This window comes from Paramisgurnus dabryanus, chromosome 4 (genome assembly GCF_030506205.2).
Source record: "Paramisgurnus dabryanus chromosome 4, PD_genome_1.1, whole genome shotgun sequence".
In the NCBI taxonomy this organism is placed as follows: domain Eukaryota; kingdom Metazoa; phylum Chordata; class Actinopteri; order Cypriniformes; family Cobitidae; genus Paramisgurnus; species Paramisgurnus dabryanus.
Window position 1 is genome coordinate 47,807,821 of NC_133340.1, and position 17,186 is coordinate 47,825,006.

A 17,186-nucleotide genomic window follows, 5' to 3' on the forward strand; every position below is an offset into this window, starting at 1 on the left:
CACCTTCGGTGCTTGACCCCTAATAATAATACTAACAATTCCAATAGGTGTCTCAGCACCTTCGGTGCTTGACCCCTAATAATAATACTAACAATTCCAATAGGTGTCTCAGCACCTTTGGTGCTTGACCCCTAAATATAGCTGCAAGCAGCAACTCGGGGCCAAGCACCTTCAGCGCAATGAGCACCTAAAGCTCAGAAAGCACCAATCGCACAGCAAGCACCACCCATGGCTCACACAGGCTTCGAACCCATGACCTCAAAATCTCAATGCATGGGTTTAACTTGATGCACCACCAAGTCGACATGGTTCAAACAGGCTGCAGCAATGAGCTTTAGAGCTTCAAATATTGACATACTGTAATCACTGAGGGTACAGAAATGACACCACGGAGCAGAAATAACGAAAATTCAATGTATATGAGCATCAAAAAGCTCAAGTGAGAACAAAGACACAAATAAAATTCTGTATAGTACGGTTCATAGGGCTGCCATAGACGCCTATGGCTAAGAAACGGCAGAATAATAATAATAATAATACTAACAATTCCAATAGGTGTCTCAGCACCTTCGCTGCTTGACCTTTAATAATACTAACAATTCCAATAGGTGTCTCAGCACCTTCGGTGCTTGACCCCTAATAACAATTCCAATAGGTGTCTCAGCACCTTCGGTGCTTGACCCCTAATAATACTAACAAAAACAATAGGTGCCCCAGCACCATAGGTGCTTGGCCCCTAATAATAATAATAAGAAAACCACCAAACGCAATAGTGGCCTGCCGCCCTGCGGGCTTGGCCCCTAATGAGGAAAACTTCCATGGGGAATAAAAAGGTTTACACATAATAAAGACAGCTTCCAGGTTAGGGCAGCACATCTTCTTTAACAGTGTCACATCTGTACACCAGCCTACATTGATTTAAAAGCATAATCCACCTCCTCTAGTTTTCTTGGATAACTGCAACGTGGTCAGTTCTGAACAGCTGAAAGCCCGTTAGTTATTTAGTTAGGAACCCGAGGAACCCTGTCACCTGTTATTAAGGATAAGTGTGGAAAGCTAGGTATTTTGCATAACCAGTGGTGTAGTCTACGTGATACGCAGGTATACGCCGTATACCCACTAGAAATTGGCAAGGATTTCCGTATACCCACTAAAAATTGCGTGAGGATGCGTAACAGCATGGGTTTGTGACATTTTTAAACTTTTAGTCATAATATAGATGTGAAGCACTGACCATTAGCATGCTACACTTGCTACTTTAGCGGGTTGAAATACATATTAGGCTATATACTTCCTGCCGAACTGCGCGATCCGATCGGCGTATTAATTTCTATTAAATCAAATTACTATAGTGACGCGAAAGTGACTGGGGAGCAGACTGGTGTGGCGCCACAGGCGAGTGACAGCAAAGCACCGCGAGAGCGACTCCATTTATCACATGGAGAAATCTGCTTTGAATCGCTCTCGTGATACTTTGACATCACCTCTGCTTAGCGCCAAATGAAGTCGAACCTGCAGTGTAGCTGCTCACGCGACACTGTAAACAAACAGTCCATGTGGAGTGCTGCAACATAAAATCCATAGAGTTTACGACGCACATGTGAGTACAACATTTGAATCATCAGTCCAGTTTATTAGTTTATCTGGAGGTTAGGCTCCAAATGCAATAAAATAAGCCCGTGATTATATCCTGATGGTTTTTAGCTGCCTTCAGTTCCTCTGCATGTTTGCTTGTGCTGCAGTGTTAAACTTTTCTTCTCTGTGTTCATTTATATATCTGCGTTCAAGATCATCTTGACAAGATGTATATGAGCTTAAACTTCTGTGAGGAAATTCATGTCTGCGTTGATGTTCAGTTCAGACTTGCAAATATTAGGCTACATGATGGTCTTGTAATAATAATTAAGTATAAGCCTATTTTCATTTTTAGACAATGCTTATATTGTATGCAAAAAATAAGCTTTAATGTCAATGACTATGCAAATTAGAGTTAATTCATGGTCATCTTAAATGTGTATAAATTAAAAACATTTACATCATTAAATTACACATGGTAATGTTATCAATAGTTGTCAGATAAAAGCTATTGAAAGAGTGAATATTTTTTTCTCCTTCAATGCATGTGTTAGCCACGGATTGAAGATTGTAAACAGTTTATTTAATTTTAATAAACAGTTAAGTAACTTTTGTCCCCGAGTTAGATGTTGATTAACACTAAACCAGTCTAAAAATCAGTCCAGTTTCCCCAGCTGTAAACCCATTGGCTCTAAAGTCTTTTTTTTTCTTATAATAAACTGACATGTTGAGAACACATTCATTTTATGTGTTTATGAGTACACTTTCAGAATGCTCTTAGTTACATGAATATCTATACTGTATGCATCTGTGAGTGTGGTGGTGCTTATGAGGTGTCGCGCTAGGACAAGTGAGCATAAGGGTGAGAGGGAAAAATCACAGTATACTCACTACAAAAATCTAGACTACACCACTGTGCATAACTATATTATTATATTAATTATTGTAGATCAAATATAAATTTATCTTGAGAATACAGATAATCAATATGGTTTTAAAGTCGCAATGAAATTGAAATGAAAAACTATATATGTATTTTTAAAAGTGTGGTATTATTAACAAATGACTTATCGGTTAGCTTCATTATTTTTTTAAAATTCGTGTGTGCTCATAATCTTTAATCAAAAATGCAAATCTCCTCCCCTCCTCAAAACGATCTCTCTTCACTTCCGGTCAAAAGTATGGCAGGTGGGCGGGGTCCGGGAGAAGATCGCAGTGATTAGCAATTAGCAACACGACCCAACTTCAAACGATCCAATCAGATCTCGATGGACAAATTCAAATCCAGCCCTGCCTTATTTAATCTCAAAAACCGTTTCATTCGGATATACGTCACCACGGGGAAATTAAGGCAATCGCTACTTCCGTTTCATGGCGACTTTAAGCCTCAGCACAGTACTGATTTATGTATTTACGCTTTGAATGAAATTATAGAACAGTAGGAATCAAAACTCCACTGTAATACTTGGCTTTATTCTATGGGTCCGTTGAATGCTTGAATCTGATTGGCTGATGAACGTTCTGAGGTGTGCAATGATTTTCTGGGAAACGCACAGTGAACGTAGTTCCAGGCAGCTCTCTTGACCGCATTAAAATTCATATCACTTTGCATAGTTAAACTGTAATAATAACGGACTAACAAAAACAACATGACGGACAATTTTCCGAGACAATAACAGCACTGTTTAGAGACGCACAGAGGTAGCCTCGTTCACACAATCTCTCGCCCTCTCTCGTTCGCTCCCCCCCTCTCTCTCTTTCTCTCTCTCTCTCTCTCTCTCTCTCTCTCTCTCTCTCTCTCTCTCTCTGTCTCACTCTCTCTCTCTCTCACTCTGACGTTTTGGAACAAGCAAAAGAGCTGTTGGATGAGACGCGGAAGAAATAGTCTTACTCACAATAGTGATTTAAGTACAAAAACTGGACAAATCCCTTGAAATATATAATGTGATCGATGTTTTGAGGTGTGGTAACCATAGTATAAGCGGAGTAATTGACTCCGGTACGTTAAAATGCGTCGTGGCCGCATCACTTCCTCGGGTGTACATTGTTTTTCTAATAATTCAACCCGCCTGTTGTCAATTATTTCTTACTTATTGATGCCTCCAAAGCATTTGATAAGTCATAAAATGTTTTTTAATAAACTTTAACAAAGAGGGGTGCCTAATACCATTTTGAGAATCCTGGTATTCAAATCAAAATATGCAGATAAAACAGGAAAGTTGTGTCAGACCCATTTAAATTGAGCAATGGAGTATGGCAAGGAAGTCTACTTTCACCAGCTCTCTTTAACATTTATATAAATGACCTGTCAAAAGACCTAAATGACTGTATGTATGGTTGGTAACTCCTTGTTAAATCACCTTATGTATGCTGATTACTTGGTAGTTTTCTCCACAAGTAGTTTGGGTTTATACTATTAAATATATGCTCGGATTATGGGGAAAAAGTATGATGAAAAAAGTGTTGCAATGATTTGCAGGACCAGAAAACACACACAGACCTCGAGTTTCCAGATTTTTATTTAAGTGTTAAGTACATGGCTGCACTGAAACAAAATATTTGGGACATGTCATTAATGATGATTTGAGTGATGAGAAGGATATGTATAGGCAGTGTCGTATGCTATGCACTCAAGCAAATATGATGATGAGAAAATTTCATATTTTGTTCAGATCAGGGAAAAATAAACCTATTTTAGAACTTATTCCTTCCTTTTTTACTGCACCTTTGTGGATTAAGTTCAAGATAGAGAGTCTTTATAAACTGCAGTTAGGTTACAATGATTGCATTGTTATTTTTGACCCATGATGAGTAAAAATTGGACCGAACACATGCTGGGTTAAAAATTACTCTATGCTGGATTAAAAATGACCCAATGTTGGGTTTGTTGTTATGCAACCATAGGGTATTATAACCCAGCAGTTGTGTTAAAACAACCCAGCATTGAGTCAATTTTATTCCAGGGGTGAGTTCTATCCAATATTTACCCATTATGGGTCAAAAATTACCCACCCATTTTTAGAGTGTATCAGACCTATATGCGGAAGCATTGGTTTAATTGCCTTTATAATTTTTAAAATGTATTTTAAATACTTGTTGTCCTTTGTTGTTTTTATTATGTGTTCTTTTTTGTTATTGCTGTATTTGTTTGTCAGTGTTATATTTTTTATGGACTTGGAGTCTGGAATCAATTATTCATTCATTCATTCAGAAATGTATTTGATGCATTGCATGAATTGACTCATTTGTTCTTTCACATTAGGCAACGAGACACCTTTTCACTCCAGCAGACCGGCGAATCCCACGGATTCGTATTGAGACCCGGCAAGCTGCCACACTAGTGGGTCAGAGAATTATGGTTGCCATAGATGGCTGGCCCAAAAACTCTAGATACCCAAATGTAAGCTCAGTATACTTTATTTTTTACTTTACAAGCTTGTTTTTTAAAGATTGTTTTAAATAATTGTCTTTTATTATGTTCCATTTAACCATTTTTTTCAAATGCAAAATCATGATTGAGTTTGCCTTAAATGTATTTGTTTCTGTTGTGTTCCATCTAGTTGTTAATAACGCACCCTCTTAAATTCAATTCAATTTTATTTATATAGTGCTTTTCACAATTGTTTAATTGTTTCAAAGCAGCTTTACATTAATAAAAAACAAGAAAACTTGGCGTGACTGATCTGAAGCACATGTAATACATAATCAATAATTTGATGATATAGGCTGGATGCCGTGTGGACCAGGGGTATAAGAAGGCATCCCACACAAACACATTCACTACCAAGTGCCGAAGCAAGTGCCTACAGGGATACAGGGAGTATGGCATGGAGACGCATCGTCTCCCCTTCTGAGGGAACCAGGGTCACATACGTAACCTGAGAGGTTCCCTTTTGAGGAACTCGAGCTGCGTTGTCATAGCAACGCTTTGGGGAACGAGTTGCCCACGCTTTCATACTACCAAATGCTTGTAGCATGTATAACTGAACACAGTCAAGGCAAAAGAACCTGGGACCCTAAAGAGGGGTCTAGGTCTAAATTATGAAATCTGACAAAGGTGAGCGGTGAAGACTATCACATATGTCCTGGAGGGAGGCACCTGACCCTAAGGCCTCAGAGGCAGCCATAACCTGGGTAGAATGGGCCCTCACAGCAATGGGTAAGGGTATGCCCTGATGTTCATAAACCAGTGAGATGGCATAGTCTGCTTGGTGGCTGGTAAACCTTTTCTGGGTGAACCAAAGCACACAAATAACTGCTCGGACTTCCTCCACTGAGCAGTCCTGTGAATGTATGTATCCAGTGCTCACACAGGACACACCAAATTCAGCTTCTCCTGGTCCGCGCTCCTGAATGGGGGAGAACAAAGGGCCTGCAGAACAATGGGCTTCGGCACATTGTTCAGTACCTTAGGAACATAACCTGGCGTTGGGTGTAGAAAAGCCTTAGCCATCCCTGGTGCAAACTCAAGACCTGCAGGGGATACTGACAGGGCCTGAAGCCTGAAGGTCCCCCACTCACTTTAAAGAGGTAATAGCAGAAGGAACACAGTCTTAAAGGCCAGAAACCTATCTGGAGAAGTCTCAAGTGGTTTGAACAGAGCCGACGAGAGCCCTTCCAGCACGACCGCTAGGTCCCAAGTAGGCACCCTAGTGCGGCTAACAGGTCGCAACCTGCAAATGCCATGAAGAAAGTGAGCCACTAATGGGTGTCTACCCACTGATGAGTCTTCCACAGGAGAATGGTGGGCAAAAACTGCTGCCATATAAACCTTAATGGTTGAGGGAGTAAACCCATTAGGAAAACGCTCCTGGAGAAACCTCAGCACTACATCGACGGGGCAGTTAACTGTGTCTGTCAGATGAGCTGAGCACCAAGAGGTGAAAATTCTCCACTAAAGGGAATAAAGTTTCCCTGTGGGGGGATCAACACGACCAGGGGGGAGGCATACAGACCTAGCCTCGGCCATGTCGGCACCATGGAAAACCACAGTGGGCAATGTATGGTGTCCTGGGATGCAAACAGATCTACCTTTTGTGCATCCAAATCTCTTCCAGATGGGTGTAGAAAAGCCACAGCATTATGGTGGGCAGAGACTGCTGCCACCTAAACCTTAAGGGGTGGGAGGAGTTAACCAAGCAGAGAATTGCTCCTGTAGAAACCTCAGCATCACGCCGATGGGGCAGTTGACTGGGTTTGTCAGTTGAGCTGAACACCAAGAGGTGAAGTTTCTCCACTTAGGGCCTAAGCTTTCTCCTTGAGGGAGCTCTGGAGTAATGATATGGTATCCACAACCTCTGTTGGGAGCATGACATCCTTCCAAAGGAGTATGGTAGGCAGAGACTGCTGCCACCTAAACCTTAAGAGTGGAAGGAGTTAAGCCAGCAGAGAATTGCTCCTACAGAAACCTCAGCATCACATAAACAGGGCAGTTGACTGGGTTTTTCAGGATTAAAGTATGGTCTTCACAACCTCAAGGCCGGGTTATACTTTTTCCACGTCCGCGCAGCTTTCCAAGTATACTCCCCGTGGCTACACGCGGATGGCCACGTTGGACACGTATACGCAATACAAATAATTTCATATTCAAATTATTACTCTACCAGGCTATCAGGGCAGCAATGATTTGCAACATTTACAGTACATAAAAAAATAGGATAGATAAAGAAAAGTAGGGGATACACCACTGTTTAGAACAACCATAAAACAAAGAACAGAAATCAAACATTATGGTGACAAAAATGCTCCACAGCTTTCTGTTCTTGGAAGAAGTGAAAATTAATGAAAAAAAGCAGATGGGGTGTGCGCAAATGTTTTCTATAGCCTTTGTGTAATTGTTTATAGTGTAGTGTCCTGTCTCAACATTTTCATTTTCATCCGTATGCAGACTGTCCGCATGGTCCTCAAATTTTGGGCAACACGCGGACGGTGTGCGCAGACGGCTACAGACCCTTCAGATAACGAAAATGATGTCATGCGGACGGCACGCATACACTGACGTCCCTAGCATACCTTCGACCTCAGTTGGGAGACCTGAGCCTACGTGCCTGGTCCCCTCAGAGGCCTAACCGACAGCTACCATATCTCTGGCAAGTTTCCTCCAGAACTTCTGTGGTAGAGTGATTGGGAAAAAGAAGAGAAAGCCACATTGGGCAGTGTGCTGTGTCCTGAGACACAAACACATCCACCTCTGCACGTCCAAATCCTCTCCAGATGTGGTTCACCATATCTGTCTGGAGTCTCAACTCCGCAGCAATGGGGGTTGACCTACAGGGCATCTACCATATGTAGGGCTGGGTACCGAACGTCGATACTTTTATGGTATCGAATGAAAAACTTCGATACTTTGAGTATCGAAAAATGATTTATCTTTCGATGCCAAATTTCGATTCCAAACGCGGCTGTGTCTGTGAGCCTGTTCTTGCGTGTAAGGACCTAAAGCGCCGGCGATTGGCTGTCCACCACCACGTGACAGGAAGGATTTCTGAAAATACCTGCAGTTCACCTCGCAGTCACCCAATACAAGTATAGAAAGGATACAATATGAGAAGAAAGTCTTTGTGACAGTCTTACCAATAGAGTTAGCGCAAGCATGGCCGTGTTGTCTCCGTGAAAGGCACGTCAACCAAAACGGCACCTAAAGTGACGAGGGGTTTCAATTTAAAGCCTCGCACAGCCTGTGTCTCTGCTTGATTTACTCGCGCATGGTTCCGCATGGCAAGGCTTTGCGCGCGCGTCTCCCACAACAGTCTCGACAAGGTGTTTAAACTTGACCCACGCGCGCAGCTTGTGTCTCTCAATGCTTATGAAATACTCGCACCTGTCTCTCCGCATCGCAAAGCCTTCATGCTCTAGTCTCGCAAAATGGACGATGCGTTTAAACCTATTTTTTACAGTCTATGGGTTAAACTTGATGCACATGCGCAGCCCAAAGCCTGGCTCGTTATTTAAAACAAACTAAAATTCCATTTAACTGGTTTGCTAATTTCCCTTGAATGAAATGACATTGAAAGCATTTTCTACTCATTTTAAAAATCCCAAATGTATTTAATATTTTGATAATTATGAAGTTGAGTATTGTTTACAAAAAACAAACATGCATACAAATCTTCCCAGGAAAACTCAGTCACCCATTTAAATATTTTAACTTTTTGTCAAAGTTGCAGCTATAATGAACCCACAAATACTGTTAGTCCAAGCTAAATACCATTTTACATTTCATAAAATAAAGCAGTGTTAATTATATTCTTAATTTCTTAATTTTTGTTTCCTTATTTTCATAAAAAAAACTGATAAATGTGTCTGCTGGCGCACCCCTATCCAAAAACCACAACCAGTTTTATTAATGTTACCCTGAGTGAGAAGTGTTACCAGAATTTGTTTTAATTAAAGTGGAAAAAAGTTGTGTGTTTAATGTATTTTTGTTAATGTTTCAATGGATTTTAAAACATGGTATCGAAAAAAGTATCGGTAGGAAACGAAACGGAGGTATGGAAATTGGCACCGGATCGAAAGATTTTAAACAATACCCAGCCCTAACCATATGCAAGTGGCCCTGTGATCTAAACTGTCGTCAATGAGCACAGTTTGTCCAGAGACCACAAATGCCATTATCCCAAAATAGATAATGTAGTGATTTTGGCCTTTTGGTCTGCACGGCATCCGGCATCCAACCATCGAATTATTGATTATGTGTTACACAAGCATTGCTATGGCGACGCAGCTAGAGTTTCTTGAAAGGGAACCCTTTTATAAAAAAAAAAAAAAACTTGAAAAAGAGCCAGACTTAGCTGATCCTAGAGCATAAAGTATATATTAAATACTATATTATAACATTTTATGGGAATTTAAAAATTTTAAGTAAAAGTTAGAGGAAGCGGTAGGTTGTCACTGGGCAGACTTAGGGGCCAGTCACACCAAATACGTTTTAATGTGTGTTTTTTTTGGTCACTTTTAATAAAGAGCAGTATGGTGCTGCTTTTTATATTGCTAGGCAACCACCGATTCAGCTGTCTTGTCAATCAAATATTGAAGCGTGAGCGCTCTTTTGCTGTTAACTGGCATATTAGCAGAAACTTTAAAATGAGAATGCTTGCTCTGACCTTGTTTGAGGGTTAGAGGTGTACAAACATGCGAGACAGGAGACAGTGCGTGAGTTGAGTCCGTTGATCCAAACAACTGTAAACTTCCGTCACCACAGCGAAAGACCCGACCCTCCCCTCATTCGATTGGACAGTAAAAAGACGTGAATGACGTTGGGTGCTTTTTCCGCTTTCAGCGTTCCCTCAAAAGCGCGGGATCCAGCCGGCTGCAAAAACCTCAAGGGCGTTTTGCGCGCATAAACAGCGTGAATACACTCACTGCCCACATAATATAATTCAAAAAAGTCACCTGCAACTGCCATAAACGCGTTTGGTGTGATCGGCCCCTTAGGTGATCCAGCAGAAAAAAATACTATATATTAAGTACTATATATTAAAAAATAAGCTTTCATAAGAATTGAAAAGTTGAGGAAGTTAAAGGTAAGGGTCATCGGCTGGGCATCACGATGATGGGAGGACTTTTAATCAGTGGTATAATGAGCTTCACGGCAGCATAAACTGGGTCTGTTAGTCTCAGTATCCTTGGGTTCGAGGAAAAGAATAAACTAAATCCTATTAGCATAGGGGCCGCTCACATAAAATGCAAGTATCAAACAGTATAATGGATGAATGTGTGCTCTGTTCTGAACAAGCTAACTTTTGTGACATAAGTATAAATCTCAGGATAACTTTTTTTGTTTTTAAATATATTCATTTTCATGTTTCGTAGGGTCACTTTGTAAAAAGCTTGGGTACTGCTGGGGATAAAGAGACAGAGACAGAGGTGCTTCTTCTTGAGCATGATGTTCCTCATCAGCCCTTTTCCCAAGCTGTGCTTAACATCCTACCCAAGATGCCATGGAGCGTAACTGAGGAGGTACAGAAAAGCAAATAGATTAAATGATCTGACCCTAAAGTATTTTTTCTGACATCAGTTTGTTAACATCTAACTGAAAAAGCCATGGGGCGCAGAGAGCTTACTCAGCATGTACCGGATCTTATTGTTGACAAGTATCATCAAAAAAGGTTTACACCATGAGACACTGTAAAGACAATAATCAACAAATGCAAAAATATGGCATACCAGTAACATTACTAAGATCAGGATATCCACCTAAAATTGATGAGAAGACCAGGTAAGAAAACTGGTAAGGGAGGCTGCCTAGAGGCCTACAGCAACATTAAAAGAATTGCAATGATATCTGGCAAGTACTGTTTGCACCCTGCATGTGACGACAATCTCCTGAATTTTTAATTTGGGCTATGAGACATAAAAAAACACAGCACATCATCAAAAGAACACCATTCCCACAGTAATGCATGCTTTGTAGCTGCTTTTCTTCAGTTGGAACTGGGGCTTTAATCAGGGTGGATGAAATACTAAATAGGTCCAAATACTCATCAATTTTGGCCAAAAACCTTAAGGTCTCTGCCAGAACTCTTAAGATAAAGAGGAATGTCATCTTTCAACATAATAATGGCCTGAAGCACACCTCCAAAGAATGTTTTATTAATAAAGTTCGAGAGCAGCACGTTCAAATAATCTGCCAAACCATCCCAATTTGAAGAAACCTACCCATATTTGAGAGGTGATAAAAGGAGAACTAAAGAAGGTAGGATGAAACTTTTTTTAAAGCAGAGGGTCTGTTCTTTCATTTATATATTGTTTGTTTATATATTTAAAGAAGAACATTTGCTGCAAGGCATTCAACTTTTGTGAAAATCTAAAAAAAAAATGCTGGCACTGGTAACTTTTTTTTAAAAACGCTGGCGGGGAAAGAGTAATTTTTTTACATTACAAAAACCTGCTAGGGGGTGTAGACTTTTTTATATCTATGGTATAAAGCAGACCTGCAAACTTGTCGCTTTTCGGCGACAATCGCCGTTTTCTTGGGCAATTGGGTCATTCACGTGAATCGCATAGAACCGGAGAGTTTTTTTTAGGTGTGGGGTGGGGGGGGTCGGAAGGCTGCCCTTTATCTGAATGCCATGCGGGCTAGAATTGCCAAACATTATTGGATAATTCTTATACTTGACATTTCTCTGGGCCAATCGGAATCTTAGCATGCTTTCCTCTGGGCCAATCGGAATCTTAGCACTTCCTTCAGAATCTTGAAGACAGCGCGGTCCTTTGGATGAGACACACCTGGCTACCGAGCGAGTCTGATGGACACTTTTAACGTGAAGGAACCATCTTATTTGAGGTAGGTCAACTTTTTTGGACCAAAAACGACAACTATTTGTTTGCTTGATTTAATTAGCGTTAGCTACAGCTTATATTGTATTTTTAGGAACGAGTCAACGCCGAGTAATGCACAAACGTAGACCTTGCATAAAGTTTGCCTATGCTTCGAACAAAATGACTAATGTTAGCTAACTTAGCAGGACGATTGTTAGCTAGGCTTATCGTTACCTGGGTGTTCTGCCCGGAGTTCCGAGATATACGGCTACTAATCAAATTATGAGCTAACGTTTCCCTGAGTAACTTATTCTCATTATGGTGGCTGTGGTGCGCCCTTGCGCAGGCAGTCATTTGTGATGTGGGTAAATGTGACTGTTTACACAACAGCTGATGCAAGAGTAATGTTAAAGGAAAACCCACCCTTTTTCAATATTTTCCTATGTTTTTACCTCAACTTAGACTAATTAATACATGCCTATCTTTTTCAATGCATGCACTTAATCTTTCTACATCGCGTTGTGAATGTTTTAGGATTTAGCCTAGCCCCATACATTCCTGGTGGCTGTATACCTGGTAAACAGTAATTTTTAACAACATAGGGCTGTTTAGATAAAACAATCTGGCGAGCGTGTTGTCCTAGGATAATACACCAACAGCCAATTTCTGTATAATAAAGGGCTACATTTTGCATCAAAGTCTGTCAATGAAATCTTTACATTGTATTGTTAGTTGAATTTACATTATGAACACTAGCACTTTGAGATTGTTTATTCAATGTAAGGAGCCCTACATATAAAATTCATTATTATTATAATTATTGAACAGAAATGTATTTTGATATTCACTGCATATAAGCCATACAGTATGGCGACACGTTGTTTTATCATATTAGTCCTATGTATGATAGTTTGCAAGGTTATATTTTAATGATTTTAATTTACTTTCAGGCAATGGTTCTGGGCACTTTGGTGGAGCACTCACTGCCATCCACAATGGCCTGTCATCGTCAACCTTGCGCAGACGCCGGCTGAGGACAAAGTGGCTCTGTCGCACGAAGCTTTCAGGAACATCAGCAAAATATATTTTTTTCATTTCTGTCTGTCTCTTGTTGTTTTTAATTTCAGTGTCATGCTTCACAACACCTCCAGGCGTTTCCGTGAGTTGTAAATAAAAACATTTGTAAAATATTAAATGTGTCATTCTCTTTAAGCTTCAAGGATGTTTTAACATTGTTTTTTTGATTAAAGTATGCTGATTTTTGTTAAGTCACGCTCAGAATCATATTAAAATCACAAAAATATAGAGCTGGGGTAACCCTAACACCACGCCCCCAACCCCCCCACCCCCGTGCGTGCGACACTGTCACCTTTTTTACTCTGAGGAGTTTGCAGGTCTGATAAAGTTTCCAAAAATAAATAAATATTTTTTATCTTTTACAACAAAAAATTACATTGTTCAAGGGTTAAGGTTTAACCCTTTCTTATGGGAGTATGCAGCAGAAAGTAGCCCATCACACTGAGGCAAAATGTCTGAATATGATTCAGCAGTTGTCAATTACATTTCTGTAAATTACATTAGATTTGTTTTACTTGGAAAACCCTTCTATTCAAAGTTGACACAGCCTCCAATATACGAAGCAATTTAGTATATTATTTGTTTCTTTTATTTTTTTATTCAACTGGGAACAAGTGGAAAACATTCCATATTAAAATTGGAGCGGACAAAAGCAAAACACATTAAAAATGTGGATATTGTGGTTGGGAAAGGGACTAATTGTAAATGTTGCAAGCGGGAGCGGAACAAGATTTTTTTTTGTAGTAGTAGTGGGAGAGAATCTTGCGGAAGCGATATTAAGTTTTTCGTCCTGCAAAGACCTCTAATCGAGTATTTATGGTATTGTGTTTTTCTATAGGACATGAAAGTCCGAGCAGATCTCAGACACCTGTGTGTGTGTAGTGTTGATCCTCCTGGCTGTACAGATATTGATGATGCTCTTCATTGTCGGGAACTGAAGAATGGAAACTTGGAGGTTGGATGCTTGTTTGAAAATATGATAAGAAAAAAAAAAGTAATAATATATATATATATATTTATTTGTAGTTTGTTTTTATAATAAAAAAATTTTCAGGTTGGTGTTCACATAGCAGATGTCAGTCATTTTATTCGACCAGGAAATGCACTAGACCAAGAGGCAGCCAACAGAGGTACCACAGTCTACCTTTGTGGGAAGGTACATACATCTTGCATGGCTATATGCTGTGGCACAAATTATTGAAGGAAAAATTTGAATGCAGTCACTTTGAATGTTTATTTTCATGACCAGTGCTTCTTTTATTGTTGTTTTCTTTTAGAGAGTTGACATGGTCCCTGAACTGCTTAGTTCCAACCTGTGTTCTCTCCGGGCAAACGTTGAGAGGTAACCCAGTCATTTTAGTGCGCTTTCTGTGAAAAATCAGCTTTATAAATATTTTACTTTCTATTTTAATTAGAGACAACTTTAAAACCATTGTTGTCTGATGATGACTTCCTCAGGTTAGCATTCTCATGTATTTGGGAGATGAACTACCTTGCTGAAGTTATTAACACTCGCTTCACAAAGAGTGTCATCAACTCCAAGGTGTGCATCTAACTTGCATAAATGGTTTTAAAACAATAGTGTACACTTTACTAATGTGTTATTGTTACTTTAGGCCTCACTTACATATGCGGAAGCTCAGATGAGGATTGATGACCCCAACATGAATGATGACATAACAAAGAGCTTGCGGTCTCTTAACAAACTGGCTAAGATCTTAAAGCGGCAGAGGACTGATAAAGGGTATTAAATATTTGTTTGTTATCTACATCTGTAATTTTTAAATGCACTTACATAGTTTATAAATGTTTGTTTTGTTTAACATTTTTCCAGAGCACTGAACCTCACTTCTCCTGAAGTGCGTTTCCACATGGACACTGAAACCCATGACCCCATAGATTTGCAGACCAAAGAACTAATGTGAGTGGTATATTACTTCCTGCACACATCTGTTTTAGATTTTTAACTGTCTATTGATTATTTTAAAACTGAATGACATAATCTTCACCTTTGTTTCCATTTCTGTTTGCAACATACTATAAAATGATGTTATCTGCAGAATAGTTTACATCGTCATGCTGTTTTGCATGGAAGAATTTAATGTCTCCTTTCGAGAGTGTTCACTTGACATTGCATCAGTCACTAATGCTATGGGAACCATGGCAACCTCTCAGAATGTTGAAATCTTATTGAATAATGTCAGTAGAATAATTGGTCAGTTTCGTTTTAGCAGAGGTGGGAGTAAGTCACACATGTGCAAGTCACAAGTAAGTCTCAAGTCTTAACCTTCAAGTCTCAAGCAAGTCCGAGTCATTTTTTGTAAGAGTCGAGTCAAATCAAGTCACTGCTTTATGTCAAGCAATTCAATTCAAGTCGTAGCTTGAGTCAAGCAAGTCACTGACAAGTCATACAAATGTTTGATGATTTAACTAAATGCAGTGTTTCCGCTATATACATTCAACCGTGGCGGCCCGCCACTCCTAAAACATCCCCGCCATGCCTGCGGTTGTGGATAGAAGGGATACAGCAAACGAAATCTCGTTGGATGAGCACTGTTTTATCCTAATCCTTTAACCAAACCCAACTCTAAACACAAAATTTCACATGATTGTAGGATGTATTTGTATCTAATTTAGCCAGAACCGCTGTTTTCATCCTAATAATCCTACCTCCAAATCTAATCCTTAACTTTTCGGCATTTGCTGTATCCCTTCTAGACAAAACCCACAGCGGCAGCTCGCAAAAAGCTACCGAAATGTCCGCTCTGCGAGACTGGCTGTCTAGAAATAAATTCCTTTCTGGATTTGCGTTGTTCACTCATTTATAAATAAATATCCTAAAATATCATAATTTCCTCCATGGGTTTAGTTTCATGCACGAATAGATTTAAATCAACAGAGGATTATTAAGCTACGTTTCTGTTTTGAGAAATAATAATAAAATAAATAAGCCTATACGAAATATGTTGCACTTAAATAATTATTAAATTGACTAAACGAATAAAAAAGTATTTGAGTTTCTGTTCTTTTTTGTGACGCGCTCTAAAACCAAACCAGCAGAAAGCACGTCATGTTTTTAATGATTATAAATAAGCACAAGGTTTTCCTTATTGTGAGTTTACACAAATAAAAATACATCATTTGAAGTTTCGAATGTTGTTTTACTTTTATCTTTATGACTATAAATTTAGGGTAATTTAAGCTGCAAGGTCATCACGCATATGATGTTTACCTGCGCATATCTACACCAACACAGCGCAGGGCTGCGAGAAAAGACATTATTAAACTTTTGATTTAACATATTACGAGTTTTTTGGACATTCATTTGGAATCACTGTACTCATATTATCAACTTATCTGGCCATTAGTTATTCAGTATAGGCTATAAGCGCAGCGCGCTGCTGACCGCTCAGCTGTCAGTCAATCGTCTGTGCTTTAGATCGACACTCACAAAGTTTCACATTAAATGATAAGATATTTGTCCAAAAACAAAAGGCTAAATACTGAATACTACTTATATGCGACTGCAAGACATTAATAGTCGAACCTGTTTGTAAGGAAACTTACATTATTCCCTTGGAAGAGAAGAACGTTGGTAATAGAAACTTGAGGCAGACGGTGAGACTTTTTATCTGTTTTCAGACGAAACAGCAGGGTCGGGGTACCCGCGGGTGAACCGCATAATATTTGATCTAACGGGTGTAATAGGCTATTCGCGTGTCATTTGTGTTGTAGATGCAGGTCGGGACTCAATAGACAAGAGTAAAATGCGGGTCTAACATCCAAGACCAAAATTTGACTCGTTTTTAAATGTCCCGTGCTTATTAGGGCTCGAGCACCGAGGAGCAGGCCAGAATGGCCTGCACCGAAAGGTGCGAAGCCCTATTGGTTTTGTTAGAATTTATTATTTTTAGGGCTCGAGCACCGAGGAGCAGGCCAGAATGGCCTGCACCGTAGGTGCGAAGCCCTATTGTTTTTGCTCGGATTTATTATTAGGGCCCGAGCACCGAGGAGCAGGCCAGAATGGCCTGCACCGAAAGGTGCGAAGCCCTATTGTTTTTGCTCGAATTTATTAGGGCCCGAGCACCGAGGAGCAGGCCAGAATGGCCTGCACCGTAGGTGCGAAGCCCTATTGTTTTTGCTCGGATTTATTAGGGCTCGAGCACCGAGGAGCAGGCCAGAATGGCCTGCACCGAAAGGTGCGAAGCCCTATTGGTTTTGTTAGAATGTATTTTTTTTTTGTTTGTTTGTTTTTTTTTTTTTTTTAACACTTT

The 17,186-nt window shown here is 39.8% G+C and overlaps 1 protein-coding gene across 1 annotated transcript in view; it reads left to right on the forward strand.

Annotated features, from left to right (window-relative positions):
- The window catches only part of dis3 (DIS3 exosome endoribonuclease and 3'-5' exoribonuclease), a 250,698-nt gene that overhangs the window by 123,060 nt on the left and 110,452 nt on the right, over positions 1–17,186 (forward strand). Inside the window, exons 8-15 of the mRNA XM_065254845.2 lie at positions 4,838–4,975; positions 10,387–10,533; positions 13,751–13,867; positions 13,967–14,068; positions 14,190–14,254; positions 14,371–14,455; positions 14,529–14,656; positions 14,747–14,833. Coding sequence (XP_065110917.1) covers positions 4,838–4,975; positions 10,387–10,533; positions 13,751–13,867; positions 13,967–14,068; positions 14,190–14,254; positions 14,371–14,455; positions 14,529–14,656; positions 14,747–14,833 — 869 coding nt within the window. The remainder of the gene's footprint in view (positions 1–4,837; positions 4,976–10,386; positions 10,534–13,750; positions 13,868–13,966; positions 14,069–14,189; positions 14,255–14,370; positions 14,456–14,528; positions 14,657–14,746; positions 14,834–17,186) is intronic.